The sequence below is a fragment of the Centropristis striata genome, chromosome 11 (genome assembly GCF_030273125.1).
Source record: "Centropristis striata isolate RG_2023a ecotype Rhode Island chromosome 11, C.striata_1.0, whole genome shotgun sequence".
NCBI classification, from domain to species: domain Eukaryota; kingdom Metazoa; phylum Chordata; class Actinopteri; order Perciformes; family Serranidae; genus Centropristis; species Centropristis striata.
In genome coordinates, this window is record NC_081527.1 from 19209360 (window position 1) to 19236551 (window position 27192).

Consider the following 27192-nt stretch of genomic DNA (forward strand, 5'->3'; position numbering starts at 1 on the left):
AGTGGGGAAATTCAGTCACAGTTGAGCAGTCATGTAAGTATTTTATGTACATAATATCTATGTATGTTTATGCATGTATATAATTATCTTTTTATGCAAATTGCTTGAACATTCTTTGTAACTCCCCCGTCTATATCTCAAGCTGCTGTGCCGATGAATTTCTCCACTGCGGGATATTTAAACTCTTATCCTACTTATTAAAGGGTATAGTGGGGAAATTAAAAGGCTAAATATTACTATTTTTAAAGGTTTCAAGCTTATTGGTTTTCCTACCATATTTAATACCACCACTGTACTAATAATAAAGCAATGCTACATCGCAGAAGCAATGTGAAAAAATCCCTAGATGGCAGCAAAAGCAGGACTTTCAGCCACTCTGCAGTGTTTCATCACTGTAACAACAATGCAGTGTATCTTTCAGGCTCCACCACTAGAGCTCACTGTACTGTCAGAGCAGAAACTGCACTCATAAACACCACTGGCTCCTTATCTCGTGTTTTATCCTTCCTGCTGCTATCTGTGACATAGTAAGACACACATGCATCATAATTACCAGTCTCTCCTTTCACTCACACACTGAGCGATCACATTATTGCTGGAGGGATTAGCCACCATATGTTGAGCTGACTGATGTAATAAGATGTGACATTTGGCTGGAGTGCAAAAGAATGCAGATAATTAAATTAAGTCAATGCAAACATAGCATGCAGGTAATAACTGTAAGAGTTTACTGGTTTCTAGAAAAAAATGAAATATAAAAGTATTTTATAAGCCTATCAATTATATAAAAAAGATATCGTAACGCTTTATATTAAGGTCCTTGTAATAACCATTAATTAACAATTAATAAGGCCCTTGTAAGTCCTTACAAGATGCTTATAAGCATTATTGTGTGTTTATAAGCTTATATAAGTGTTAATAATGGCATTGCAAACACCCATGACCCACCCATTATGTCTTTGCCATGCCTTTATTCATCTTATTTTGTTTGCTTATTGATATTAAAACATACATTATTGCTCATCTATTTTAAGTTAACTATAAGTTAACTATGCTTTTTGCAACTACCGGATCTAAAGCGAGAACAATGCCTTATTACTAATTAATGGTTATTAAGGACCTTATTATAAAGTGTTACCAAAGATATTACCATAATATGTTTAAGTAATGCAAAATCTGTAAAATAAACCTAATTAAGCACATGTACTTTTATTAACAGCTGTGGAAAAACAAACACACAAGTCTATCTCAGTGACATTTACACAGCATGCATCTGCGGTGCTTGTTTGTTGTCTGAGGTTCAAGTAATTATAACACTATGATTACAGAGAAACTCATTCCCATCAGTCGCCAGCATTGTCCCTGCTGTAAGAAGTGGCTGAGAGCCGACTCCACCTGAAATCTGATGCTGTGACACAACACCACTGCCCGCTGGCAGCCCGTGCGTGTTGTGTTTAATAGAGCTGGATGTTTCCCACAGAATCCAGAGTCTTGTCTTGCATCAGTGATAAAACATGCATTCAGTGCCAACTGTGCATCACTGCCTCTTCCAAGGAAACTAAGAATAACATCAATGAGAATAAACAGAGCGAATAAAGAGGAAGCAAGGACACTGCTGTCTCTCTCATCTATTCTCTACAACTTTTTGTTTAATTAACAACCTTAAAGATATCATTCTCCTACCAGCAGTGGTGGAAAAATAATTCAGATCCCTTACTTAAGGAAAAGTACCAAAACCACACTGCAGAATTACTCAACTACAAATAAAAGTTAAACTTTGGTAAAAGCACGAAAGTATCAGCAGCAACATTTATTTACTTAAAGTATCAAAAGTAAAAAGCTCATTATGCAGAATGGCCCCAGTCAGTTTGCTTTATAAATTCCAAATATATTATTGGTTTATTATTTTTTGATGCATTTGTGTAAACAGCATTTTAATGTTGTCCATTTAGGGCTTATTTTAACTACTACACTACTTTTACATCGTTTAATTCATTAAAGTGCGTAAATTGATTTCTTGATAAATCTTGACCAGTAATATAACTAAAGCTGGCATCAAATTGTAGTGATGTAGAAGTATAACGTTACATATGTGGGAAATACTCAAGTAAAGTACAAGTAACACAAAATTGTAATCAAGTAAATGTACTTGGTTATATTTCCACCGCTGCTTGCCAGGCATCACCTTTAACATAGCATTAATAATATTTCACATAGTTAGGGGCTACTGCCTTCTGTTCTGTTCAATTCTACAACTCTAGATGCTTCTCAGTAAACTCTTTTTGAAACAATTATTTCTCCAGCCTAATGGGACATTCCTCTGAGGACAGTGAGATTATCAACTACAGGAGGTGGTCCACCAGCTGCTGCCATCCACTCTGAAGACAGTCCAAAAATTTTGACAGGATCTGTAGTATTAGTAACTGGTCCAAGCATTCTGGGAAACAATTACACAACTAATCATTTCTTAAAACAATAAATTAACAAATCATTTCTTTAAGGCTTCCCCCTCTTAGTCCATAAATCGACTGATCGGCTGTTCAAGTTTAAGTCGACTAAGATTTCTTTAGTTGATAAGTTACTTTATCATGCTTTTTTCACATGAGCATATATCTTAAACACAATTTAAAGTGGTGCTTTTGCATGATTCTCTGTGGAGAAACGCACAGATCTGTTGATTAAATCAACTAATCATTTTGCCAGATTTCTTTTGTCGAGAACAGCCCTTTTGATTTTATGCAACATACACCATATTCTGATGTATACTTTTTAAATCAATCAAATTAATCATGTTAATGTCAATATTAACCAAAGATATTTTCTTCTAAAAACCCTGCAGGATAGCCATGGTACACCTAGCATCCTGCAGGCATTTTATATGCAGCAAAACAAGAAAAGTCCTGACACAGCTGAGCTTTTTCATTTCTAATAACTTGACTGCCTTCACAGATGAAAAAAAACGTCTTTCATCGTCATTAAAACGTAAAAACAAGATAGTTATAAACATAAAGCATAAACTGCACAAAAATGAAAATATAAAATGTTCATGGCCCTTCGAAATGAACAGCTACCATTGTTACAGTGTTAATATTTTAGTTATGTTCCTTTGAGAAAGCAATAACCAGTTCCTCAGTTAGTTTTTGAGTGTTATTCACCAAGTCAAACAGCCTTGTATATACCTGAATGGCGGGAGGAGTGGATGCTCTGTGCCTCCTCCTGTAACAGAGTAAATCAGACAGCCTGCTCCAGAGGTAGGAGGCCACCAGACACATGCTGTTGACTAGCCAAATGTCCCAGCCTGTGACAAAGTTCTCCATGGCTTTAACTTTACTCTTCATCCTTCGTCTACAGCGTTGTGTTTCCTATCTTTAACTACAAAGCACCTCTTGGAGCTTAAGGAAGACGGGTCTCAAGTGGAGAGTAAGAAGAGATGACAGCTCCTTCTCTGGGTACGCACCGCCCAAACATTAATGCTACACTATCCTCCACAGCCTCTGTTAATTCAGTCGACACCCTACTCCCATCAGCACTTAGACCCAGAGGACGGCCAGTTTGTCCTCATGACAAAAGAGTGACAGGTGCCAGAAAACCCTCTTACTTTATCTAATCCTTTGGTCGTCACTGCAAAGCAGGACTTGTGTTCTCCTCTCAGAAAGATCTGAATTAACACAGTCCAACTGAAAGCAAAATTAATCTTCAGCACAGTACTGACATTGAAAAGTGAGAGAATTGTGATAGGGGTCTACTCTCGCTGTCAACACAGACACTAGATGTGGTGTAAATAAATAGCCTGTGCTATTGGATTACACTTCCAAATGTCACACAGACTATCACATGAGGGCTGACACTCAACGGTCTCAACTCAGGAGATTTTATACGAACTTTAATTCAAAAACACCGTGTGAATGCAAATATAGCAACATTATTGAATGTCAATACAAAATAAATAAAGATGTCTTAGTGTATGGGGTTTTTTTTGTGCAAGCCAGAAAATATAGTTAAACTGGTGTTTGGTTGTTTTATGAAGATATCTCTCTTTCTTTTATTATTTTCATAAATCATGTTTTTATATTGTGCACTCAAAGTAATATCAATTAAGATGATGTTGATTTATTCATGTAAAGCATAAATTAGGCCAGCCCTCATGAACATCTTGTTCATACCCCAAATGTGACATGAAATGCATTCATTATATATACAGCCCTCAAGCAAATACCTGACTGTATTAGGCGACTTCCTAAAATGGCAATTTATCATCAAACCTTTGAGTTTAAAAGGCTTAATTTATCTGTTTTTACATTAACTCCTCTAATAAGCAATTAAGGCAGAGATAATTTAATAAATGAGGGCTCTCTGAGAACTTAAGCTCAGCTACATGATCTGTATTTGGTGCAACAATGCCACTTTGGCTGTGAAAGCCATGTGGCCACACGTCCAAGAATGCCTCATCTGGCAGACAGCGGCCAATCACTGCTATGTACGGCATGTCTGGAAATCTCCCCGGCCTCCTCTGGCTTCACCACCAGCTCTGCCAAATACAATAATGAGCTCACTTCTGGACAGGAGCTGTGCTCTCGCTGCTCAAGTGAATCTCTTGGCTGCCGTGAAGAGAGAGAAAAAAATCAAAACTGGTTTTTGATTACTTACAATGTCTCAGTTTGCTTTATAGTAGACTACTTAAGTTCCAGCCTCGGCATGTGGTGAGCTGAATCTCAGACTGCATGTTTTACACTATTTTTGGCACTGTTTGGTTATCACTTCGGTTGAAAATAAATCCTTGATTAAACTGGCATATTCAAAGCTATTTATTGCCCTTATTTGGCACTTAAGTATTCAGTGGAAACGTTCAACATCATGGTATCATATTTAGCCACTTAATACTCTGGTATGTTGGTTGTTCTAGACTGTCTTTGCAAAACTAGACTAGACTAAAAAATTGTCATCTCAAATTACTATTTTTTACTATAAAGAGAGCAGCAGCAGTGCAGTTTCTGTCAAAAATAAGTAAATTAGTAAATGCACCAGTACTTTGCTCCATTATTTTTTTAAATGTGATTTTTACCACCCTCTGCTGGTTCTCCTGCAGACTCAAGAACCCATTCAGGGGGACATAATTTATCAGCACTCCTTGACATAGCCTGAATATCTTTCATATGGAATTAATGAGCTGCATGGATACCTCTGGTTCAAACTTCATCTCCCAGAAGCAGCGCATGGTTTTCACCTTCTCTAAGTAGGGGAAGAAGGCCAGCTTGGTAATGTTTCGGCTGTTGGCACACTGATGAACTGACTTCAGCTTGGCCATTCTCCCTGAGGGGGACACTTGGCTGCCAGCCCGCTCCTCCTGAGCTCTCTCTCTCCGTCTTCACGGCCTGGTTGACCTCACTGGTGTGTTTCTGTTCGCCGGATCTTTTATCTGAGCAGAGGACAGAGAATAAAGTATAAAGTAACACAAAGTTTTCTAAGAAAATAGCTGCATAAAGTCACTTTTGATTAATTGAAGCCAACAGTATTTAGCCATAACCCATACTAAATCCTAAGTGGCCATTAAAACAACACAAGGGGCTTTGTTGGAAGGGGTAAAGATCAGGCCCTAGATATTCGGAATACAATTTGAAATAAATTTACGTTAGAGACACCAGCTGACACACAGTAAGCATTGAGCTTTGGGCCCTGGGGACAGTAATCTAGACCAACCAATCACATATAACAAATAAATTGCTTCTTTGGTCTTTGAACGGCCTTCCCAAGACCCCATCTGTAAGACACTGCTCTATGCACTTGTGCCTGAGTTTATTACTGCCAGTGAAATGTAGAGAAAAAAAGTGGGATCAAGTAAGGGTTATTTATGTTTTAGCTTGTGAATGAGTAAGAAGGTTTTGCAGGTAGCATGTAGCTGTAGAAATACTTTGTGTAGGTATAATAAAACTGTTTTAAGGAATTTGCTGCACCAGATGATTGTAAACCACAGGTGTGTATGATCCCAGGTGGTCAGTAGATAATTTAAAAATATCCACCAGGGAGCGCTCACAGCCCAGCTGTTTTACTTGCTGTCAGTCTGGTCTTTTTCTCTTCTGAGTTGAACTTGTGTTCTGACAATTTTTTAATTTGTTAAAAAACACATGCATTTTCATACACACTATAAAGTGTGTGCATGTGACCATTTAGTCTGTGTTGAGTGTCGTATTATTCAAGAACCCTGAGGCTGCGTTCATGTATTGTAGGAAATGTACTTTATTAATAAAATTGAAACACGTTTTTCTTGATGAAAACTGTTACAGTCGCATTTAATTTGCAACAGTGGCCAGGCACGCCATCCTGATGATTAAACAGAAAAACAATCCAGCTCCAATTTTTCACAATGTCCTTTGTTCTCCAAAACATAACCTTAGACAGGAAATATTCTGATGTCGGACTGCCCAGTCTGCCCGTGAATGCACCCTGACAGCTAATACATTAAAGGAAGTCGGCTAGAAAAAGCTAATTCGACATCTAAACGACATATTCATTTAGAATAGAGGGAAGAAGGAAGAAGGAAGTCAAGTATAGTTTAAGTTAAAAAAACTTTCCAAATGTTACAATTAAAATCGGTGTTTGGTCACGTGATTAAAGGTCAAAAGTTTCGCGGGAACCAACATGGCGAACGGGATGGCGTCCACAGCGCTGGACGCGGTGCAGTGTCCCGTTTGTCTTAAAGACTTCACGCCGGCCACCATTAACGCACACCTCGACGTGTGTCTGCTGAAAAGCGTCACCGAAAGCAGCCCGCCGTCAGGAGACGACAGCGAGCCTCCCATGAAAAAATCTCGCATAAGCGCGGAGGCTGAGCCTCCCTGCCACGGGGTCAACAACACTGCTGCGGCCACCTCCTCCTCCTCCTCCTCCACTTCCTCCTCCACCTCCCCCGTGGCCGCTGCGGCTCCTTCATCTTCGGTATTTTCTCTGTTTCAGACCAACAAGAGTAAAGTTTCAGCTCCGAGTGAACGGAGCAGGTTTTTATCAAGTAAACAAACTGCTGTCAACAAGGGAGTTAAACGTGCTTTCCTGGGCGAGGCGGAGCCGGAATCAGCAGCAGGTCCAACTAGTGACCTGAGGACCCAGCAGCCCCCTGCACAGAACAGACACACTTTATCACCAAAGACACTGCTGTCCACCAACAAGCCTTTAGCGGAGATGCTGAGACCAAACACACTGGAGGAATACTTCGGTCAAAATAAAGTTGTGGGCCAGCAAACACTCCTCCGCTCTCTTCTGGACTCGCAGGAAATCCCGTCTCTGATCCTGTGGGGACCACCAGGGTGCGGAAAGGTGGGACGATGAGATGCAGCATCCACTAGTGTAGTGGTTCCCAAACTGGGGGGGGGGCGTTTCTAAGTAAAAGTAGTAATACCACACTGTGAAATTACTCCACTTCAAGTCAACTTTCTGCATTCAAAACTTACTGAAGTAAAAGAATCAGCATCAAAATGTGCTTAAAGTATCAAAAACTACTCGTTATGCAGAATGGTCCCATTTAGATAGCTTTATGTATTCTAAACATATTTTAGATCATTTGTATTGATGCATTTATGTAAGCAGCATTAAGCAGCATTTTAATTTTGTAAATACATGGCTCATTTTAACTACTCAACATTCTGTTATGAGATTTCATTTGAAAAAAATGTCTAGTCACTTTAAATTGAACATGTTTGTTATGTTAGCGGTTTGGCATTTTTTGGTTGTTAAATTACTCCCAAAAATATTTAATTATCCAAATTACTGTCCCATGTTGTAATCAATTAATCAACACATTGCTACTATGTAGCTATAACTTTACTTTTAAGCAGCTACAGTTTGTGCCAGCAGTATACTGTAGTAAAGTAATAGCTCTTCTCTCTTGCACTTGATAAAGAGAGAATAAACTTGTATAACATGTTGAAAGAGTAGGTTATTCCTTCTGCCTGCCCGGTTGGTGATTGCATCTGTTTTTTGTTCCACCTGAATACAGCGTGTTAATGACTTCTTACGTATGCCAAGCTCCTAGGGAGGATTGTCCTTCAGAAGCTTGCCATACTTAGACTTCATTAACATGCTTTAGTAACACTTTAACAGTCAATCCTCGCTGTCAGGGGTCTTACAGCGCTCAGTTTTCACAATTGAAAAGTTTATTTCAGGATCTTGTTATAAGGATTTACAGTGAAGATGAGATTTACAAGACCTTGAAAGAAAGGTGCGTTATATGACCTGGAAAATTAAATTAATGGCTTAAAAACTAAAAATACCATATAAGTGCAAATCATTTATTCTATTTAGATTCCAAAAGGCATTCAGTGTGTTTTAATCAAATGTTTTGTTCTTGTCTCTCAGACCACTCTGGCTCACATAATTGCCAGCAGCAGTAAAAAGAAAGGAACCGCTCGCTTTGTCACTCTGTCCGCCACCAGTGCGTGCACCAATGACGTGCGGGAGGTGATCAAGCAGTCGCAGAATGAGCTGCGGCTGTGCAAGAGGAAGACCATCCTGTTCATTGATGAAATTCATCGCTTCAACAAATCCCAACAGGTAGAGTACTGAGCCAGAAAGAAGTCCTGATCTGTATTTAGAAGCTGCAACTCCAAAATCCAGCCAGTATTTTTTCCTCAATTTCTGTGTCAGAGTATAGGATTTGTTTGCCATATTGGGAATTATTCTTAATCACTTTATTGCTTTATTTTCTGTCATTCAAATATGAAGCTACAACCAGGAGATTCTTAGCTTAGCATAAAAACTGAAAAACAAGGGTAAATAACTAGCCTGGCTCTGCCCAAAGATAAAAAATAAAGCCTGTCATAACTGCTCCATTTGTGAGAAAGTCTTCACTCAAAATTAAACACCCAGTCGATCCCCTCTCATAAAATACCCTCTAAATCCTTTGTTTGATTCTTGGAAATCGTATATTATTTTTTGTTAGTCAGTAGAAGAAGAAATAGATTCTATTTTTCTTCTCAATCTGAATATGTGTACAGACAATCAATTGTTTTTATTTTCATTTTAGAACATGAATCTACAGTAGTTTTACAGTTGAAGCATTTTAAGGTACTCTTAATCAGCATTTTATCGAAATCACAATATGGACTAGTGCAATATGCAAATCGCAGGAGCTGTAATATTTGTTTAAGGCAAAATATTAGTCTGAATGAAGTATTGTGGTGTTGCAAACACTCCAACACAGCAAATCATATTACAATCAAAATTACGGCTGCAGCAACTTTGGTCCATAAAAATATAAAAATGTCCATCCCAGTTTCTTAAAGTCCGAGGTGATGTCTTAAGATGTCTTGTTTTGTCAGTCCAAACCCCTGAGATATTTACTTTATCAGGATATTTTTGAAACAAACTGAAAAACAGCACATCTCCATATTTGAGACACTGGAAACAGCATTTTCTGCCATTTTTGCATGAAAAATTACTTAATCGTTATCAAAATAGTTGGGTTTTTTCCAGTCGTCAACTAATCAATTAGCAATTACAATATCAGTTAATATAATCACTGTTAGATGTTTGTTTGTTTTTTCAAATCATGCAGCCCTAACATATAGAAGCTCATTCAAAGTTCTGCCTTCTTCCTGCTGGAAACTCTTGACTGTAGAAAACAATCTTTACTTTGTGTATTCTTGTGCTATATGACAGTAAATCCTTATGTCAGCTAGCAGGGAGTCATAGTTAAACGAATACTTACGCTTGATATCTTGGCATTTCAGCAATGGTCATTGTAGTTTTCTCCTCCGCTGCGTGCTTTGCCCTCCTTTTCTTCCTTACATTATGTGATTGTTATCTGTAGGACACCTTCCTTCCTCACGTGGAGTGCGGAACGGTGACTCTGATCGGGGCTACAACAGAAAATCCGTCCTTCCAGGTGAATGCTGCCCTACTGAGCAGGTGCAGGGTGCTGGTTCTGGAGAAGCTCTCTGTGGAGGCGATGGGCTCGATCCTGGACAGGGCTGTGGCCACTCTGGGGATCAGAGTCCTGGGACGAGATGCAACAAATCCCAAAGATGAAGACCAATCAGACGGACTTGAGTAAGTGCACCCCTGGTGACCGAGCCCTCGATGTCACACATCATGACCGGGATGACTAGAAACTTCTTTGGTTGAGTGGGAGGCCTGTTGACTTCTTCTCCTCCTGGCTTAGAGGGTTCAGTTAGATAATAAATGGGAGGAGTGTACTTTTATTTGTTGGAGCCACAGCAATCCCCTCAGCTCTGATCTGCTCTGATATGTTGACAGAAAAGAATTTGCATTAGAGTTGTAGACAGTAAGACAGCTGTGGACTGCTGGCTGCAGATGGTATGTGATGATGATGACTCCAGAGATATAATGACATATTTTGGTCAGATTTTTGTTTGTTTTGGCTGCTCTGAAATCTGAGTCTTTGACATGTTGTGAGATTAAAGGGTTAGCCAGCTGAGTTCGGGTTTAAACCAGAATGAAGCTGGCTCTCTTCTATCTGGGATAAATCACCATAGTAACCTATACTACACAGCTACAATTACAGTTACCAGTTTATAAGGAACACATAGCCAACTCTAATAACTGTCCTGCAACGAATCCACCCTTCATGAAGATTATGATCTTCAGTTTTAGTTTAAATTGGTTAAGAGGTTTTGGCTCAACTTTATGCTCATTTTAAAGGCTGTAGTTTGTGTCAGAGCTGTTGTATCATATTGTGCTATAATAAGAGCTATTATTTTGTTCACCCAGTTAGGGTGAAAAATGAAATATCTCTTAACATAATCCAAAAGAGAAACTGGCTACTGAGAATTGACAATGCAGCAATGTGCACTGTAGTATTGCTTGCACAATAGTCACAATGCAGGACGTGCAAAGTCATGTAAGGCAAATAAACTCAAACACGTCATGCTATGTGCTATGAACTTTTTTGCTGCTTGATACAAAGTGAGAACTTCCAGTTCTCATCTTCCATGGCTAATCCAGTTCTCAACAGATGGGGTCCACGTGCCAATTTATAACTATATATATATATATATGGTATAAAAAATTAAATGGTCCCATTTAATTCATTCGTTCGGTGTTGGGCCATTTCCATATTAGTTTCCACTGGTTGAATAGTGCATCATATACATTGCTTCCTTACTAAAAAAAAGACTCTATTTTAAAGTCTTAAATCAATTATATTTATATATTATTGTTTTCCTAGGCCAAAGATTTCCATTGAACAAACAGCTCTGGAAACCATCGCCTTCCTTTGTGATGGTGACGCGAGAACAGGACTCAACAGTCTGCAGCTGGCTGTTCAGGCTCAGGTGAGCTCGGCCCGGCCCGACCCATCCAGAGAAGATGGTTCTCAGGAAATACTGGTGACGGAGCAGCACGTCAAGGAAGGACTTCAGAGGTCCCATATTCTTTATGACAAAGCTGGTAAGTCCAGGTGTATTTATTTTCTTAACTTTAGAGTTGTCATCTGAGAGTTGCCGTGTGCAACTTCAGGGCAATATAGATAAAAATATAACATTTGTAGTAGTGCTTCAACACAGTTATTTTCTGTTATTTAAGTATAATTAATGATGGCTATAACTCTGAAACACTATCAGAGATTATATTATTTCTGTATTTTGCTATTTATTTGGTATTTGGTATCCGTCAACATTTAAAATTGGCCCCTGATTAGCAGTAAACAAGTAAAAAAAGAATCCAACCTTATTTTTGAAATCTATTGCTCAAAAAGCCTATTTACTTTACTTGATTTTGTGGTGCTTCATGTAGAGGCCTTTTAGGATTAATAAAGGTGTGTCACACAGTTCATAAAGGTCTATCTGCACATTAACACATTGCTACATATTTTACAAATCCACACATTTAAATCCACTCAGCGGTTTCAGTATAATACCTGCCATCAAAATCTTCACTTCAAATAACTCAAGGTTTTTTAGCTTAACAGCCCTATCAGATTACTTTCCACAAACTGCAATCCCCATCCCATCACGGGCCTTTCATATGAAATGCACTGAATGATACGAGATAAAAAAGAAACCTCAACGATGCACATAACCTGGGGTGTTAATAGCCGTGCTCATGGTTGCTTAGGAGTGCCACGTGTTACACAGTACACACATTTAAGTTAGAGCCCCGGTGTATTTACAAAATGATATATAAAACTATGACTCTGTCAGTGTTTATTTCATGTTCCTCCTAGTAACAATATCTATACTGTAGTGCCATTTACATTCTCTCACTCTGCCCCTCGCCCACTCACTCTCATCCACGCTGTCCTGTTACATAACGCATCAGCTGTCCCAAAAGATTGAGATTTACTGTTCCCTGCTTCACAGGGTGATGAAACTGTCTCTCAGCTTGAGTAATGAACTCAGTGGAGACAATGTTCTTTCCTTCATGCGGCTTTATATGGTCTGATCTGTCGTGTTCCTTTTTGTTTGTCCGTTGAGTGACGTGTCTTCTTTTCTTACCACGTGTATTGATGCATCTGTGTGTGTTTCTCAAAGGTGAAGAGCATTATAACTGTATCTCAGCGCTCCATAAGTCGATGAGAGGCTCCGATGAGAATGCATCTCTGTACTGGCTCGGCCGCATGCTGGAGGGCGGAGAGGATCCTCTCTATGTGGCTCGCAGACTGGTTCGCTTTGCCAGCGAGGATGTGGGTAGGTTTAATGATTGGTTATATCATCTCTGTATTTATTTATTTTTTGATCATTTACTGTATTATTGTCATTCAAAAGCAGCTGACGGCTTCAAATATTTATCACATAATGGAAATGTTATACCGTTGACACCCTGTTAAAATCGCATATTAAAACATTATTATGAGTTACATTAAATTTCTGCAAATAGATCCCCTTAAATCCTACACACTGTTTCTTTAACATTGTTTTATAAAGTTAAATATAGTACAAATTAATTAGTAGTACTTTCTTAATCAAAACAGTACTTTAATGTTGTGTGGAAAAACAATCACTTCCTCTAAATAGTCCAGTGAACCTGAATACTTGAAATATTATCAGACTGGCTGATTGTTTATTAATAGTTATTAACCTTTTATATACATTTTATCTTAGAACTTTTAAGGAACCATGGACACCTTGTTCTATTTTATTGCATAAAAAAATAATAAAATGTTTTAATCTTTTAACACAGTCTGACTGGACGTCCTATATCTCTTGTCCCATGTCTCTCTCAGGTATGGCGGACCCCTCCGCTCTCCCTCAGGCCGTGTCAGCCTTCCAAGCCTGCCACTTCATCGGGATGCCTGAATGTGAGGTCTGTGTTTGTAGTCCTATCAACCTGATTTTCACTCAGTCTTACAATAGCTGTATTAACTCTGTTCCTGTCCGACAGGTGATCCTGGCTCAGTGTGCAGTCTACATGGCACGAGCCCCCAAGTCTGTGGATATCTACAACGCCTATGCTAATGTGAAGACCTGTTTGAGGAACCACAAAGGCCCTCTCCCTTCTGTCCCCCTGCACCTTCGCAACGCTCCCACCAAGCTGATGAAACAGCTGGGCTACGCTAAAGGCTACAAATACAACCCTGCCTTCAGCGGCACCGTGGAGCAGGACTACTTACCTGACGCGCTGCAGGGGATCAACTTCTTCACCTGGACACCTGCAGACCCCTAAGGATCTGTTGCAATGACTGACACAGCTTGCTCTAACAGGTTAAAAATCAAAGCTGTAACTTCTGATTATTTTCCATTATCAATTATTCTGTTGTTTATTCACTTGATTAATCATTTGATCTAAAAAAAAAAAATTCAGAAAACAGTGATAAATGTCCAACGTGATGCTTTTAAATGTCTTGTTTGTCAACTCCAAAACCCAAAGATATTCAGTTTAATAACATAAAACTGGGAAAAGCAGGAAATCTCCTAATTTTAGAGGCTGAAGACTGCATTTTCTGTCAATTTTGCATGAAAAGTTACTATCATGGTTAATCTCTCCTCAAAATAGGTGGCGATTATTTTTCTGTCCAATGACTAAACTGTTAGTCGAATAATCTTTGCAGCTCTACTGATGAATGAAAACAATCCCACCAAATAATCACGTGTTGTGTTAAGTAAGTTTTTATAGCTGCTAATCCAAATTCAAAGTTACTATTGGGACTTAATTTGCAAACATTAAAAAAATAATTAAGCATGTGTCCATCAGTCAACCATCATGTGATGTTCAAATTTCTCTCTACGTTGACTTTCTTCTGTACTTTTTGAATACATTAATAATAACACCTTAACCATTTACAGTTTGTTTACATATAGGTATGTTCATAATAAAAGCCCTGAATCTGTTCAAATAAAAAACAATAACCTACAGTAAATACACATAATATTTGTATTTCCATAACAGATATTCAAATTATTAAAATGGTGAATGTTGTCAAAAATTTGTTAAAATGTTTGTTTGTTTATTTTTTTAATAATCTGTATATATTTTGATGAAATACAGGACAAATATATTAAAATGCCATGATACAGTTTATTGCCCAGTCACTTCTTTGGCTATGGAGCTTTCTTCAGTTTTGGGCCATGGTCTGAAAGGAAATAACACAGATTAAATTTGCAAATAACATATATTTAATACATTGTTGCTTCATGCTATTCACGTGGTTTCCCTCACCTCACTGATCCAGGGGATGAAAGTGGCCACACGGGTAAACATTGTGGGCTTCTGAGGGGTATTACAGCCCCGTCCATCCACAAAACTAGTCACTCCTTGCACGTACCACTTACCATCTCTGCCCTCACAGTTCAGAGGGCCTCCAGAGTCTCCCTGCGAGATAATATCAGATATTAGAGCCATAAATAAATAAATTGTATCATTTGTATCACACTAAGCACTGAGTTGTGTGGTTGTTCCTCACATGGCACGCTGACTTGCTCTCTCCTCCTGCACAGACCATAGTAGTCTTTGCTGAGCTTCCCCACCAGTCACTTCGACTACAGATACTGTGATCCACCACAGGAAGCAGAGCCTGCTGTAGTGTAGTCGCCCGAGCACCGCCAGCTAAAGAGAAAATCACATGATAACTGAGCACTTAAATCATATTTAACATATTTGATCTACACAATGATGCACTACAACCCACATTAGCTGGGTATATAGTACAGGGTGCAATAATATAGTTATATTGCATGAAATAGTATGGTAAAGTACAGCAGTTAAAGATAGAATATCAGTGATATAGTATGCATAAAAATCGTATGGTATAGAAAGATATAACAATAGTAATGACAGTAACAGCAGTATAAATCATATATATATATATATATATATATATATATATATATATATATATATATACATATAATTTAAGAACCAAAAGTAAAAGTACTCATTATAAGGACTGGCCCATTTCATTTCAGAAATAAACATAACTGGATAATTATTGTTGGTGATACATTAATGTGTTCAGCAGTTTAATGCTGCTCCTGGTGAAAGTTGAGCTCAATTCTTTTTTTATTTGTTCTTGGGTTGCATAACCTACAAAAGTATATTACAAAGTATTAGTTGATTTACAGTGTGTATTAATCTAAATCTCCAGATCAACTAGTAACTAAAGCTGTTAGATACATTAATTGGAGTAAAAAGTAAAATATTGATCTTGGAGACATTGTGGGGTAGAAGTATAAAGAAGCATGGAATAGAGATACTCAAGTAAAGTACAAGTGCTGCAAAATTGAACTTAAGGTTCTTGGCAGCAGACTTACAGGAGAGTCGACCCCAGCCTGTGACATAACACGGCTGGTTGTGGGCAAGAGTAGCACCGTGCTGTGGCAGGCAAGCCGGCTGAACCTTGTCATTGATAACAGCACTTCTCTCCAGCTTGAGCAAAGCAATGTCATTCCTACAGAACAGGATGAAACACCAAGATATAACGTGTCAATAAATGCAGCTGTGTAGAGTGCCTGTTTTCCCTACAGGTGAAGGTGTTTTTAATAAAAATGTTAAACTTGTATTTACTCAGCTGCTGTTCAACAGAAACGCTCAGGGTATAGTCGCATTTTCAAGGACATATTCACTGTGTTTCTTAATATTCCACCACAGACAGGCCTTCCTGGAGAGCAGGAGTTGTTATGTTGAGATAGGACGGTAACCTACCCACAGGACACACAGTTGTCGTTCCATTTTGGATGGATGAACATTTTTGCCACCATGATGGACTGTTCAGGGCCCTCCTCCTTGTTCATGTCGTGCTCAGCAAGAACCACCCTGTATGTGTGAAATCTGGATTGGGAAATAAAAAGTTTAATGCATTCAAAAGTTTTACAAGTAAATATCTGGTTTACTCCTTCTCTAATGTGAAATAAAATGTAACTGTTGCAAAAAAAAAATCTTATATTAACTTTACTATTTATCTAAGAAGTGAATGCAACAAATAAACAGTGGTGGAAGAAGTAGTCGAGAATTTTTCTTAAGTAAAAATAAAAATGCTGCAGTGAAAAAATACTCCATCACAAGTCACCTGAACTAAACATTTTACTTGGGTAAAAGTAATATATATATATATATATAAATATATATATATATATATATATATATATATATATATATATATATATATATAAATATATATATATATATATAAATATATATACATATATATATATATGTTTTCATTACAAAAATAGAATTGTTGTACCATTGGTACATTATTAGTCTAGTATTACATGACATTATACTGTTTATGCATATCATGTGTTTTTATATGTGACAAGTAACTGCTAGTATGAAATAGGAGTAAAATGTATGATATTTTATTCATAAGTTGCAAAGTATAAAGCTGTATAAAATAGAAATACACAACATAAGTACTTAATTACAGTGCTTGAGTAAATATACTTATATATTCCACCAATGCAAATAGACTTTTTCTCACGTGATGCAGTGTGCAGCGGTCAAAACCCAGTTGGGAGCAATAAGAGTTCCTCCACAAGTGGGGAAGAAGGACTCCAAAGAAACCTGCCATGGCCAGCTGTATGGACGTGCTTCTTCCCCATTCACCACACGGCTGGTGTTGGGCTGGTAGCTGGGTACACCACACCCAGACACTTTAACACAGGGAGAGACAGAAGAAGTAACATTCATATCATCATATTTACTTTGTTAATAAACCCCTAACAGTAAAATAATGTGGTCGATGTGAACTCACCAGTTGTAACAACAAGGAGGAAGACAAGCACCAGTTCCATCTCTTATTCATCCAAAAGAACTGCTTTATCATGCAGAGCTATTTATGGGCAGCAGTCCAGACGACACCAGACACAGCCTGGGAGTTTTCCTTATGTATTCCAGGTGCCAAAACCACTTTCAGATAAAGGCTGAATCAGACGTATGTGCACATTGAAACATCCCAATAGCTATGGAAAAGTTTTTAATTCTTGCACAGGGAGTAACAGCACCAAGTAAGAGAGAATATTAAATAAATGTGCAATTTAAGATGGGCATAAGGCAATATGGTTTTTCCTGATCGACTTTTTGCTGGATCTCAGGTAAATTAAGGAAAGGAGGAATGTCATGTATCACTCAAAATCCATAAATATTTGGAAACAGCTTTTAAAAAAGAAAAACACAAAAAAATGAGATTGACAAATAATAAAAAAATAATGAATATTTTAAAAAAGACATTTTCTAAACGGATCTAAAGATCTTAAAATTGTGCAAGAGCTCTTAAAAATTTGATATTTTTAAGGTGTTTGAAGTACTAAAATTATGAATTGATTATCAAAATATTTGTCAAATATTGAATGTGTAAAATTATATGAAAAGTAATACAATCTTATATTATGCAAAATTTAATTAATTCCCTTGTTCATTTTAATGCCTGATACAACTAAAGGTGCATTTATTTGGACAAATATAATGACAACAACAAAAAGCTCACAAGAGTTTAATTTAAGAGCTGATATCTAGCCAGTTTCCATGTTTTTTTAAATAATGATTTTGGTTATTATCAAGAAAAACATGGAAAATGGCTAGATATTAGCTCTTAAACTTTTATGAGTTATTTTTGTTGTTATCATTATATTATTATATTATATTTGTCCAAACAAATGTGCCTTTAGTTGTACCAGGTATTAAAATGAACAAGAAATTTAAGAAAACAAGGGTGGTCTGATATTTTTTCCATGACTGTAGATAAAATAATTCCCACTCCTCCCAAAGGGTGTCGCTGTGAACACCGGTATCTACTTCACCTCCGCTTCCGCAGAAGAAGAAATTGTAGTGTAAAGATGGCGCTACCCCGTGGTTTACTCATGCGGCTCACAGCGCTGCGTAATGTTGCCAAAAGTATACCTACAGGAGGCAAAACAGCGTCCAACTGGGGCAGAGACATGCGGTGGTACCATACAAAAGCACGAAGTGACCAGGACCTCGGGACATCATATGTCGAGGCCAAAGGAGGTGAGTCAACAGTTAGCAGTTAGCCGCATTAGCTAACCGGTGACAGATTACAGCAGCGACGTACCTCAAGGACATCCATCGTGTTATTACAAAACATCCATGCTTGTATTTCTGGGTCTTTTCCTTTCAGTCTACCCGAGCTTAAAGTGTAAATGAAACATCGTTGACCTTGCAGTGTGTGTGACCCTTGTTTTTTTACTGTTTAGGTAACTTGAGCCTCAACCTCTTGAACGAGTTTCCAGATCCTAAAGGTCTCTTGAATAACATCATCACCCGATCACTGGGGGTCTGCGACCTGTCCCAGCTGGTCCAGTACAGCTACACGGAGACTGCGGGTGTCAAGGTCAGAACTAAAGTCGTAGCGAGATGAAGGTTTATGGGTACATCATGCCCATCGAGAGTAATGGCTGCCATAGTTAAAGGAATAGTTAAGATTTTTTTTAAGTGGGGTTGTATGAGGTACTTATGGTCTGAGTGTTACCTATAGTAGATGGTGGTCTGCAAGCCCCCACTTTGTGCCACTAAAGAAAAGAAAAATGCATTTAAGCCACCTACGCAGGGGCAACTGAAGCTGTTATTTATCCTGTCCTTAAAGCTACTGGACTTCATTGACAAAAAATGGTAATTTTAACTCCATTGAAGTGGAAATTCACACAACCATCCAGACAACCTAAATCACATAGGCAGTGGTAAATCAGCGGATCATAAACTGGGGGTTGGGGTGTGACTACTGACTATGGATAAGCAGCTCATATAACCCCTATTTAAATCTGAACTCACCCTCTTACGTTTTGTATTGTATCTTTGTGTCCGTAGAAAGCCACTGTCACAGTAATGTGGCCCTGCAAGATTGAAGAGGAGGGTTTTGCCTCCAAGAAGGTCGATGCAGAACGACTGGCTGCAGCTGCTGTTTGTCTGAAGCTCAGAGTAAGTTGCATTAAACTCAGACTTTAAAGTAGACACACGTATTGTCTTCCTACTGTGTTGTGATTTTTGCTCCTTCTGTCTGTTCTTCCACTCTTTTTGTCTGCAGGAAATGGGTGTCATTGGTCCAAATAATCAGCTCCCCAAGAGAGCGGATGAACAAAATCAATTTCTGCCTTCCGAAGAACAGCACTCCGACATCTCTGAAGCCCTTTCCCTGTTTCCATACCCTAAGTCTCTCCTTGTCAGGGTCCTCCAGGTGGCCACATCATCCAACAGAGTCGAGGTTGGTAGCTCTTTATTCTCTACACAGTGAAAGAGAAGCATAACTCCTCATGTATTCTAAACTTTCTGTTAATCTCTGTCTTTGCAGGAGAAGATGAAGTTCAGAGTATCAGGAAAGAAGCTGAAGACGTGTGAGCTGACGATGCAATGGCCAGAGACGATGACGTTCTCTGCTACAGCGAGAAAGAAACCGGCCGCAATGAAGGGAGCTGCAGCTCTTGCTTGCATGAAGCTAAAGGTATAGCTTTTATTAATACTATTACTTTCATTTTAGAGGTAGTGTGTTAAAAAATGCAACATGTCACCTGGTGCAGGAACTGAAGCTGCTGGATAAAAATAACCAACCGCTGACTCACGCCATGTACCATAAAGAGAAGGTGAGGGAGGCTGGGGAGCAAGCTAGACGCCCCCTGCCCCTGAAAGTCCCAGAATACCTGGAGGAGCACATGAGAAGATACCTCGAACAGGTCAGTCTTCATCTCATGTGAGAAAGAGTTCTGTGGATTTTGGCGTCTATTAACACTTTTTTTTTTTTTTAACTTGACTTCTCTACAATTCTACAATGTCATTTAGCAGACGCTTTTATCCAAAGTGACGTACAAATGAGAGTAATACAACACAAGCAAGAAACCTCTCTGTATAAAATAACCTTTTGTGACCTCTAGGATAATCGCAGCCTCATGAATCTTTACAACCACAAATTAGAAATGTAGTCCATTCAATCCCTGGGGAAAAAGAACAATTCTTACAGAAATCCTCAAGGTTATATTGTCTTAATGTGGTATTTTTCCTGGATTTCTGACCATTTTTGGCAATTCTCAAGTGGCAAATTTGCACCAAATCTGTGTAAGAAATCTGCAAAAATTGCTGCAACAAATAAGAGTAAGGCATAAATGAGTAGGGGAACAGCTTCATTAACTTCAGTTGTAATGAAAAGGGGCCGAACCAAAATACAAAATCATTTCGTTACCGATTAATGACCAAAAAAAACGATGATGTACACCACTTTTATGTGGCATTTATTGTTTACCAGCTATTTCTGCCAAAAAGTCCCCATGGTGGGTCTCTTAAAGGTTAATATGGTTTTAACAAGGACATAATGTCATCAATCATCAGGATTTGCTGATGTTCTTGTGGCTGAATGGGAGCAAATCCCTTCAGTCAGGTTCCGAAATGTTGTAGAAAGCCTTTATTTGAAAATTGCAGAGCCTGTTATAGCAGCATGTGAATGCCCATGCTTTTGGTTCAAAAGTTCTTAATTCACATGCGCAAACTTTTGGCTGTGTGGTGGTGATGAATTAATGTTTTGCCTCATCTTTCCAAAGTACCCAGTGGCAACAGTAGTGCAGAAGCTTTGGGAAGAGGAAGAGGCGAGAGCACAGCAGGCAAACCAGGAGGATGAGGAGGACGAAGAGGACTTGATGGACGCCATCACAGGCAGGCGATACAGGCCACTGTCTGAAAATGAAGCCCAGCAGCTCAACGCCTACCTGAAGAAGGAATGGGAGAAGGCGAACCCCAGGCTGAGTGTGGAGCTCCCAGTCGATGCCCACCGTCAGCGCGTGATCTCTGCAGTGCGGTCGTCTAGAGTGGTCGTGATCGATGGTGAAACAGGATGTGGGAAAACAACACGGATCCCTCGATTCCTGCTGGAGGAGAGTGTGATAGGCGGCGAGGGGGCCGGATGCAACATCTTGGTGACCCAGCCGCGTCGGATCAGCGCCGTGTCCGTGGCTCATCGCGTTGCCCAAGAACTGGGTCCAGCACTAAAATGCTCTGTGGGATATCAGGTAGATAAAAGTTTATAAGACACTGTTATATTTTGTCAGTTTTATTGCAATAATCAGTTGTAGCCTGTAAAGGGCACTTCTGTTCTATTCTATTCTATGGATGGATGGATGGATATACTTTTGAGTAACTTTTCTTAACTGGAATGTTTTGATAAATTAATAGTCAGAACATTATGATTTGAAACATGAAATTGTTCATTTTAACCCAGGTCCTTAACCAGTTTTCTGTGAAATATAAGGTCATTGGTATTGTGCTGATTAGGCAAGCACTCACAAACTAATAAAATATACAATTTGTAAATCAAATTATTTGGTAAGAAATAAAGTGGATTTTTATTTCATTTTTTTATTCATCTATCTTAATTGAGCTCTGTTAAATGCAACCTCTGAAATGATTTGTTGTCTGTTATTTTATTGGACTTCTAATAACTTGGTTAGTGTTAAAGGTAGTGCCTTTAATGATTTCAAGGTGTGTAATATAAATTTGACTAGTAGAGATTGTTCCTTTCTTTATTATGCTATTGTTTTTTTTGGCTATTCAAATTGGTGACAAAATCAGAGTATTTTGGAGGTTTTGTACAAGACATAAGTCATTACTTCTGTGTGTAGGTGAGACTTGAGAGCCGTCCACCAGAGCAGAGCGGAGGAGCTTTACTCTTCCTCACGGTGGGCGTCCTGCTGAGGAAGCTGCAGTCGAACCCGTCCCTGAAGGGAATCAGCCACGTGGTGGTGGACGAGGTTCATGAAAGGGACATTAACACGGACCTGCTGCTGGCTCTGCTGCGCTCCTGCCTAAAGGAGAACCCCGACCTACGAGTGGTGCTCATGAGCGCTACTGGGGACAAGCAGAAACTGTCGGAGTACTTCGGGGGCTGCCCAATTGTCAAAGTGCCTGGATTCATGCACCCAGTGAAGGACAAATACCTGGTGGATGTGCTGAAAGAGATGGGACGCTCACCATTTGTCCGACAGAAGGACGAGCAGGTGAGGCTCGAGTCTGTAACAAGCTGCAAATAAATAATTTTTTCTTGTCCTGTGTCTAACAAATGTGTATTTTATCTTGTTGAAGAGAGAAAGAGACGATGTTGCACCAGATGTAGATTTAGTAGCTGATGTAATCCAGCACATTGACAAATATGGAGAGCCAGGTAACTAACAGACTCACCTTTTTTTAGTATTCTTCTACAGCAGTTTTTAAGCTAATGGCCCTGAATCCCATTTGTCAAAAATCCTTTCGCCTCATGCTCCAGGTGCAGTTCTGTGTTTCCTCCCTGGATGGCAGGACATCAAAGCTGTTCAAGAGAAACTGGAGCAGAGGAGCCACTTTTCCTCAGGCTCACACATAATTGTGCCGTGTAAGAGAGTACAGCTAAATTGGCAAACACTAGTCTTTCATCCTTTCATTCCAGAAGGAATAAATAATTTATTTTCCTTTTTTTTTCTTTAGTGCATTCTAGTTTATCAGTAACAGACCAGCAGGCAGTGTTCCAGCGCCCCCAAGAGGGTCGGAGGAAGATTGTACTCGCCACTAACATTGCTGAGACCTCGATCACCATAGATGACATCACCCATGTGGTGGACACAGGAACTCACAAAGAACACAATTATGACCCACGGACCAAGGTTAGAATCAAAGAATCCGTTTCATCAATAACCATTTCAGATCTGCAAAAACTAAGCTTGCAATTTGTTTTTTGAGAGAATAATTCAGTCAATTTCAATGTTTTTCTAGGTCTCCTGTCTGGACACGGTCTGGATATCTCGTTCTAATGTCACTCAAAGAAAAGGGAGAGCAGGACGATGTCAGCCGGGACAGTCCTACCACCTGTTTCCACGAGAGCAGCTGGACTCCATGCCTCACTTCCCCATCCCTGAGATCCTACGCACCCCCCTGGAGAATTTAGTCTTGCAAGCCAAAATCTACAGTCCTAACTCCAAGGTACTACATGCACACTAATATTACACTATTAATTTAGAATATGAAGATATTCTGAATTTGTTAAGAGTAATGTAAACAGTAACCTCGAGGTAAGGGTTAGGATTGCCGAAAAACAATTTTGAGCCAAAGCTTATAACAGCTTAACTGTAAAGCCAAAATGCATGTATGAGGCTTCATTTGAAAGGTAACATCTTGTAGTTTTGGTTTTGTTTAAACCACATGCTAAACAAGCACAGTGCAGAAACAAAACAAAAAAAGTATTTTGGTCTACCCTTATCCATTGCTGGGCAGGTGCATTATAAGACATTAAATATACTGTCTTTGTACAGTTTTCAAGTCAATATGTCACAAATGATTAGCAAATAATTGTCTAAAATGTAAAGAAACAAAAAAAATGCATTGTCCCAACTTCTTTGGAATTAGGGTTGTAAATGTATTCAGTGACTTCAGTGGTATATATATTTTTTTTTAACCTGGTGTATTTATTTTGTGTATTTCTGACATATTGAATGATTTTTGTGTATGTTTGAAGGCTGTAGATTTCCTATCCCAAGTGTTGGACAGTCCACAGGGAGAGGCTGTGAGAAATGCCGTCAAAAACCTACAAGAAATTGGTGAGTGATGTTCTGGATTGTGTGTCTAAACAAACATGTTAAGTGAAATATTAAATGAATGTGTAACCTGTCCATGTTTACTTTTGTAGGAGTTCTGGACAAGACTGAAACCCTGACACCTTTAGGAGAGCGTGTCGCCTGCATGTCATGTGACCCTCGTCTGGGCAAAGTGCTGGTCCTGAGCGCCATGTTCAGATGTGTTCTGCCCATGCTGTCTGTTGCTGCCTCTCTGACCAGAGATCCTTTTCACAACAGCATGCAGAACAGAGCAGTTGTTAACAAGGTAAGCTGTTTTAACACCCTCTTGTTGATCCGCTGACTATGTGAAATGGCACATAGTGTGATCATGTAGTAACTGGTTATCACTCAGTCATCTGTGTTGTGTTCGTGCAGGCGAAAGAGACTCTGGGCGGTGAAAGCTACAGCGACTATTTGGTGTTCAGTAGAGCTGTGCTGGGCTGGAGGAAAGCTCAGTACGAGGGGGACAGAGAAGACCGGGATGGATTTCTGTATGATCACAGTCTGTCCTGGTTGGGCCTTCGGTTCATCAATGGTTCGTTTAAAGCACACACACACACTCACACACACACACATTTCATTCAGACATCGTCACAGTACATTGTTGCCTTTTTAAATCACTTTTTATTTTCACAAAATGACTTCTGTTCTTGTTCCCTCATGCTGCAGGTCTCATCTCTCAGTTCAGTGAAAACCTGCGTGAAGCCCAGCTTGTGCATCATGCCAATGAGTGCCAACGCCACACTTCTATCTACAACGAGCACAGCAAGCAGGATGAGCTGCTTAAAGCTGTACTGCTGGCTGGGCTCTATCCCAACCTCATTCAGGTACTACTACTACTACTGTAATGCTACTTTTATACAATCTGTTTGAAGCCAGAATTGTGAGGTCTAAGGATGTACATTTTCTGTATTGGTGTAGGTACATGTCTGTTTTTTTGTTGTTGTTTTTTTTTTTCTTAAGCCGCTCTGAGCTCTCTTTAAAGCTACCAGACTCCAATGACAAAAACAGTAATTTTACCTTTCAGAACACACGTTAGTACTTGTATCTACTTGTACTTGTATCTGAATACTTTGTCCAGCACTACTAACATCCCTAAACTTTTTCTCAGGTGAAGAAAGGTGCTGTGATCAAAGGACGCTTCCGTGCCAACAATTTGGTTTTCCGCACACTCAGTGGGCCGGTACATCTTCACCGCTCCACAGTGAACAGGTTTGAACATGCTAAAGAATATAACACTCTTAGGTTTTTACTTTTTGAAGGATGTTTTGTAAACTTACTTTGTGTTGTAGCGGAAAAAAGAAGCTCCCTAGTCCCTGGTTGACCTTCTACGCCGCTGTCCAGTCTAGTGGGGTTGTTTTCATCAGAGACTCTTCTTCAGTGCATCCACTCGCCCTGCTGCTGCTCACAGACGGTGATATCACAGAAAGAGGTGGGACATGTGCTGCTCTCAAAAGGAGTTTAATACCATTAAGCAAAGAGAAAAATGCACTCATTGGTCATTGATGCCTACAAGTGTAATTCATCAAGTTATTAACTTTACATTATTCATTGTAGTCAAGTCAATTTTATTTATATAGCCCAAATCATATATTTGCCTCAAAGGGCTTTACAGACTGTACATGGTACGACACCCTCTGTCCTTAGACCCTCACATCGGCCAGGGAAAAACTCTCAAAAAACCCTTTTAACAGCCATTTTAACACACCATTGGCCAGTAGTGATGCAGTGAGTGTAGAGTGTGCTTGTACATCAGTTAAGAACAATAAAATGATTAAACACATAATTATAAGGCATAAAATCATCCTGTTAATGCCCCCCCCCCCCCCCCCCCCCCCAAACAAAAACAAAAAAGGAAGTAAAGTAAAGTACAAAAGGAGTAAATGTCTGTCTTACATTTTCTAATGTAAGATCTTGTCATTTTTATTTGTGCATAGACAGCTTTACTAACACTTTCACTTGATTAACTTTAAAGGTAATGATATGTCAGTGTCACAAATTCACAACATAAAAAAAAATCTGTAACTGCAGGTTCAACATATCCGCCCATCAGACTTGTCCCTGGCACAGAAAGATTACATCTCAGTTCTTACTCCTGTATGACAGATGTCGGCAATAATTTCAGGCTACTCAGCCCTCTAAAATCACTTTAATGTGTAAAATGTGCTTATGCTTTTGTACTTACAGAGTGCTCAGAGACATTCATGGACAAGTGTTTGAACCCTTTGAAATCATCTAGTTTTCTGCATTAATTTGTCATAAAATGTGATCTGATCAAAGTCCCAAGTATAGACAAACACAATGTGCTTCACCTAATACTACACAAACCATTAACCATGTAATATTTCAGGTCTTTATTTAACACATTCATTAAACATCCATAGTGCCGGTGGAAAAAGTAGGTGACCTTTTAATAGGACATCATTTAATTTATTTTAAGGACTATGCATTTAATTAACAGTTTATTACAGAACATTTTATAGAGGTAAAATGTTATCACCTTCTCAGATTCCCACATCTGCAGTGAATCCTCCTCTCCTCATAACTAACCCCTGTTCTCTCTCTCATGTCGCAGTGACCGGAGACAGAGTGGAAGTATCGTTTCCTGGAAACCCTCTGGTGCGCTGCGAGTTGCCAGTTGACACCTGGGAGCTGCTGTGGGAGATCCGCTCTTCAATTCAGACCATGCTGTACCGCAACCTCAACAACCCCAGCAACGCAGCCACCCACGCTGTTCAAGATGGAAAGCTCATCAAGTTAATCGTGGAGCTGCTCAACAACACAGACCCAAACCCTTGGGCTAAGAACCACGTCAGTGACAGTGACAGTGAGGTGGACTGATGACAGACAGCACTGTGTACACGCTGACGATAAATCAGCTGGCTGGTACAGAGGACACAAAAGAGGATGTTGTATGTTTTCCTGTGAGTCCGTACTTAACAAGTTGACCTCATCAGGAATCTTGTAGAGCAGTGGACTGTTGTCTTCTTCTGTTATTGTTGAAGTAAATTATTAACTCTGTGAATGATGTGAGGAATCCATTGGTTTGGATTTTGGACTGATGTTTTATTATTCCTGGTTATTTGTTTTAGAAAAGCAGAAGTTGAATGTTACTCAGAAAAATCATTGACCAAAAGTCTCTAAAACAGACTGCATGCAGTAAATTGTGTAATTTATTGCAATAAATAATCACATGCCAACACAATGATAATAATCAGATTATTTTATTTAT

The 27192-nt window shown here is 39.1% G+C and overlaps 3 protein-coding genes across 4 annotated transcripts; 2 read left to right on the forward strand and 1 right to left on the reverse strand.

Moving 5' to 3' along the window:
* Nucleotides 1–6598: 6598 nt before the first annotated feature.
* wrnip1 (WRN helicase interacting protein 1) lies at nucleotides 6599–14170 on the forward strand. 2 transcript variants are annotated; one of them, XM_059345123.1, is made up of 7 exons: nucleotides 6599–7308; nucleotides 8347–8541; nucleotides 9800–10038; nucleotides 11177–11397; nucleotides 12480–12635; nucleotides 13172–13246; nucleotides 13330–13548. In XM_059345123.1, exons 1-7 carry the CDS (start codon nucleotides 6637–6639, stop codon nucleotides 13401–13403), a joined length of 1632 nt encoding a protein of 543 aa, XP_059201106.1. In that variant the 5' UTR covers nucleotides 6599–6636; the 3' UTR covers nucleotides 13404–13548. The 2 variants fall into 2 exon arrangements, with proteins under 2 accessions (XP_059201106.1, XP_059201105.1); XM_059345122.1 differs by having other exon boundaries at nucleotides 6606–7308; nucleotides 13172–13251; nucleotides 13330–14170.
* An 83-nt stretch (nucleotides 14171–14253) lies between these two features.
* Nucleotides 14254–17588, reverse strand: LOC131980819 (chymotrypsin-like elastase family member 3B). Its single transcript, XM_059345124.1, has 7 exons — nucleotides 17138–17588; nucleotides 16865–17036; nucleotides 16087–16212; nucleotides 15696–15832; nucleotides 14849–14991; nucleotides 14605–14757; nucleotides 14254–14518 (listed from the first exon to the last, which is right to left on the reverse strand). The coding sequence occupies exons 1-7, from the start codon at nucleotides 17175–17177 to the stop codon at nucleotides 14501–14503; spliced, it is 789 nt and encodes a 262-aa protein (XP_059201107.1). The 5' UTR covers nucleotides 17178–17588; the 3' UTR covers nucleotides 14254–14500.
* Nucleotides 17589–18203: 615 nt separating this feature from the next.
* On the forward strand, nucleotides 18204–27070 carry dhx30 (DEAH (Asp-Glu-Ala-His) box helicase 30). Its single transcript, XM_059343764.1, has 19 exons — nucleotides 18204–18390; nucleotides 18597–18733; nucleotides 19207–19317; nucleotides 19424–19600; nucleotides 19688–19837; nucleotides 19914–20066; nucleotides 20925–21389; nucleotides 21999–22373; nucleotides 22459–22537; nucleotides 22640–22744; nucleotides 22837–23012; nucleotides 23122–23328; nucleotides 23861–23942; nucleotides 24032–24225; nucleotides 24336–24495; nucleotides 24630–24787; nucleotides 25072–25172; nucleotides 25253–25392; nucleotides 26536–27070. The coding sequence occupies exons 1-19, from the start codon at nucleotides 18219–18221 to the stop codon at nucleotides 26799–26801; spliced, it is 3408 nt and encodes a 1135-aa protein (XP_059199747.1). The 5' UTR covers nucleotides 18204–18218; the 3' UTR covers nucleotides 26802–27070.
* The last annotated feature ends 122 nt before the right edge of the window (nucleotides 27071–27192 follow it).

Excerpts from the sequence above, each read along its gene's own strand:
- wrnip1 (XM_059345122.1), top strand. The coding sequence starts at position 6,637 with ATGGCGAACGGGATGGCGTCCACAGCGCTGGACGCGGTGCAGTGTCCC. Across the intron at positions 8,542-9,799 it reads GCTTCAACAAATCCCAACAG|GACACCTTCCTTCCTCACGT; the intron begins GTAGAGTACTGA and ends TGTTATCTGTAG. Across the intron at positions 12,636-13,171 it reads CTTTGCCAGCGAGGATGTGG|GTATGGCGGACCCCTCCGCT; the intron begins GTAGGTTTAATG and ends TGTCTCTCTCAG.
- LOC131980819 (XM_059345124.1), bottom strand. The coding sequence starts at position 17,177 with ATGGAACTGGTGCTTGTCTTCCTCCTTGTTGTTACAACTG. Across the intron at positions 16,213-16,864 it reads ACCGCTGCACACTGCATCAC|ATTTCACACATACAGGGTGG; the intron begins GTGAGAAAAAGT and ends TTCCCAATCCAG. Across the intron at positions 14,992-15,695 it reads AGGCTGGGGTCGACTCTCCT|CTGGCGGTGCTCGGGCGACT; the intron begins GTAAGTCTGCTG and ends TTTTCTCTTTAG.
- dhx30 (XM_059343764.1), top strand. The coding sequence starts at position 18,219 with ATGGCGCTACCCCGTGGTTTACTCATGCGGCTCACAGCGCTGCGTAAT. Across the intron at positions 19,838-19,913 it reads TTGCTTGCATGAAGCTAAAG|GAACTGAAGCTGCTGGATAA; the intron begins GTATAGCTTTTA and ends CACCTGGTGCAG. Across the intron at positions 22,538-22,639 it reads TGACAAATATGGAGAGCCAG|GTGCAGTTCTGTGTTTCCTC; the intron begins GTAACTAACAGA and ends CTCATGCTCCAG.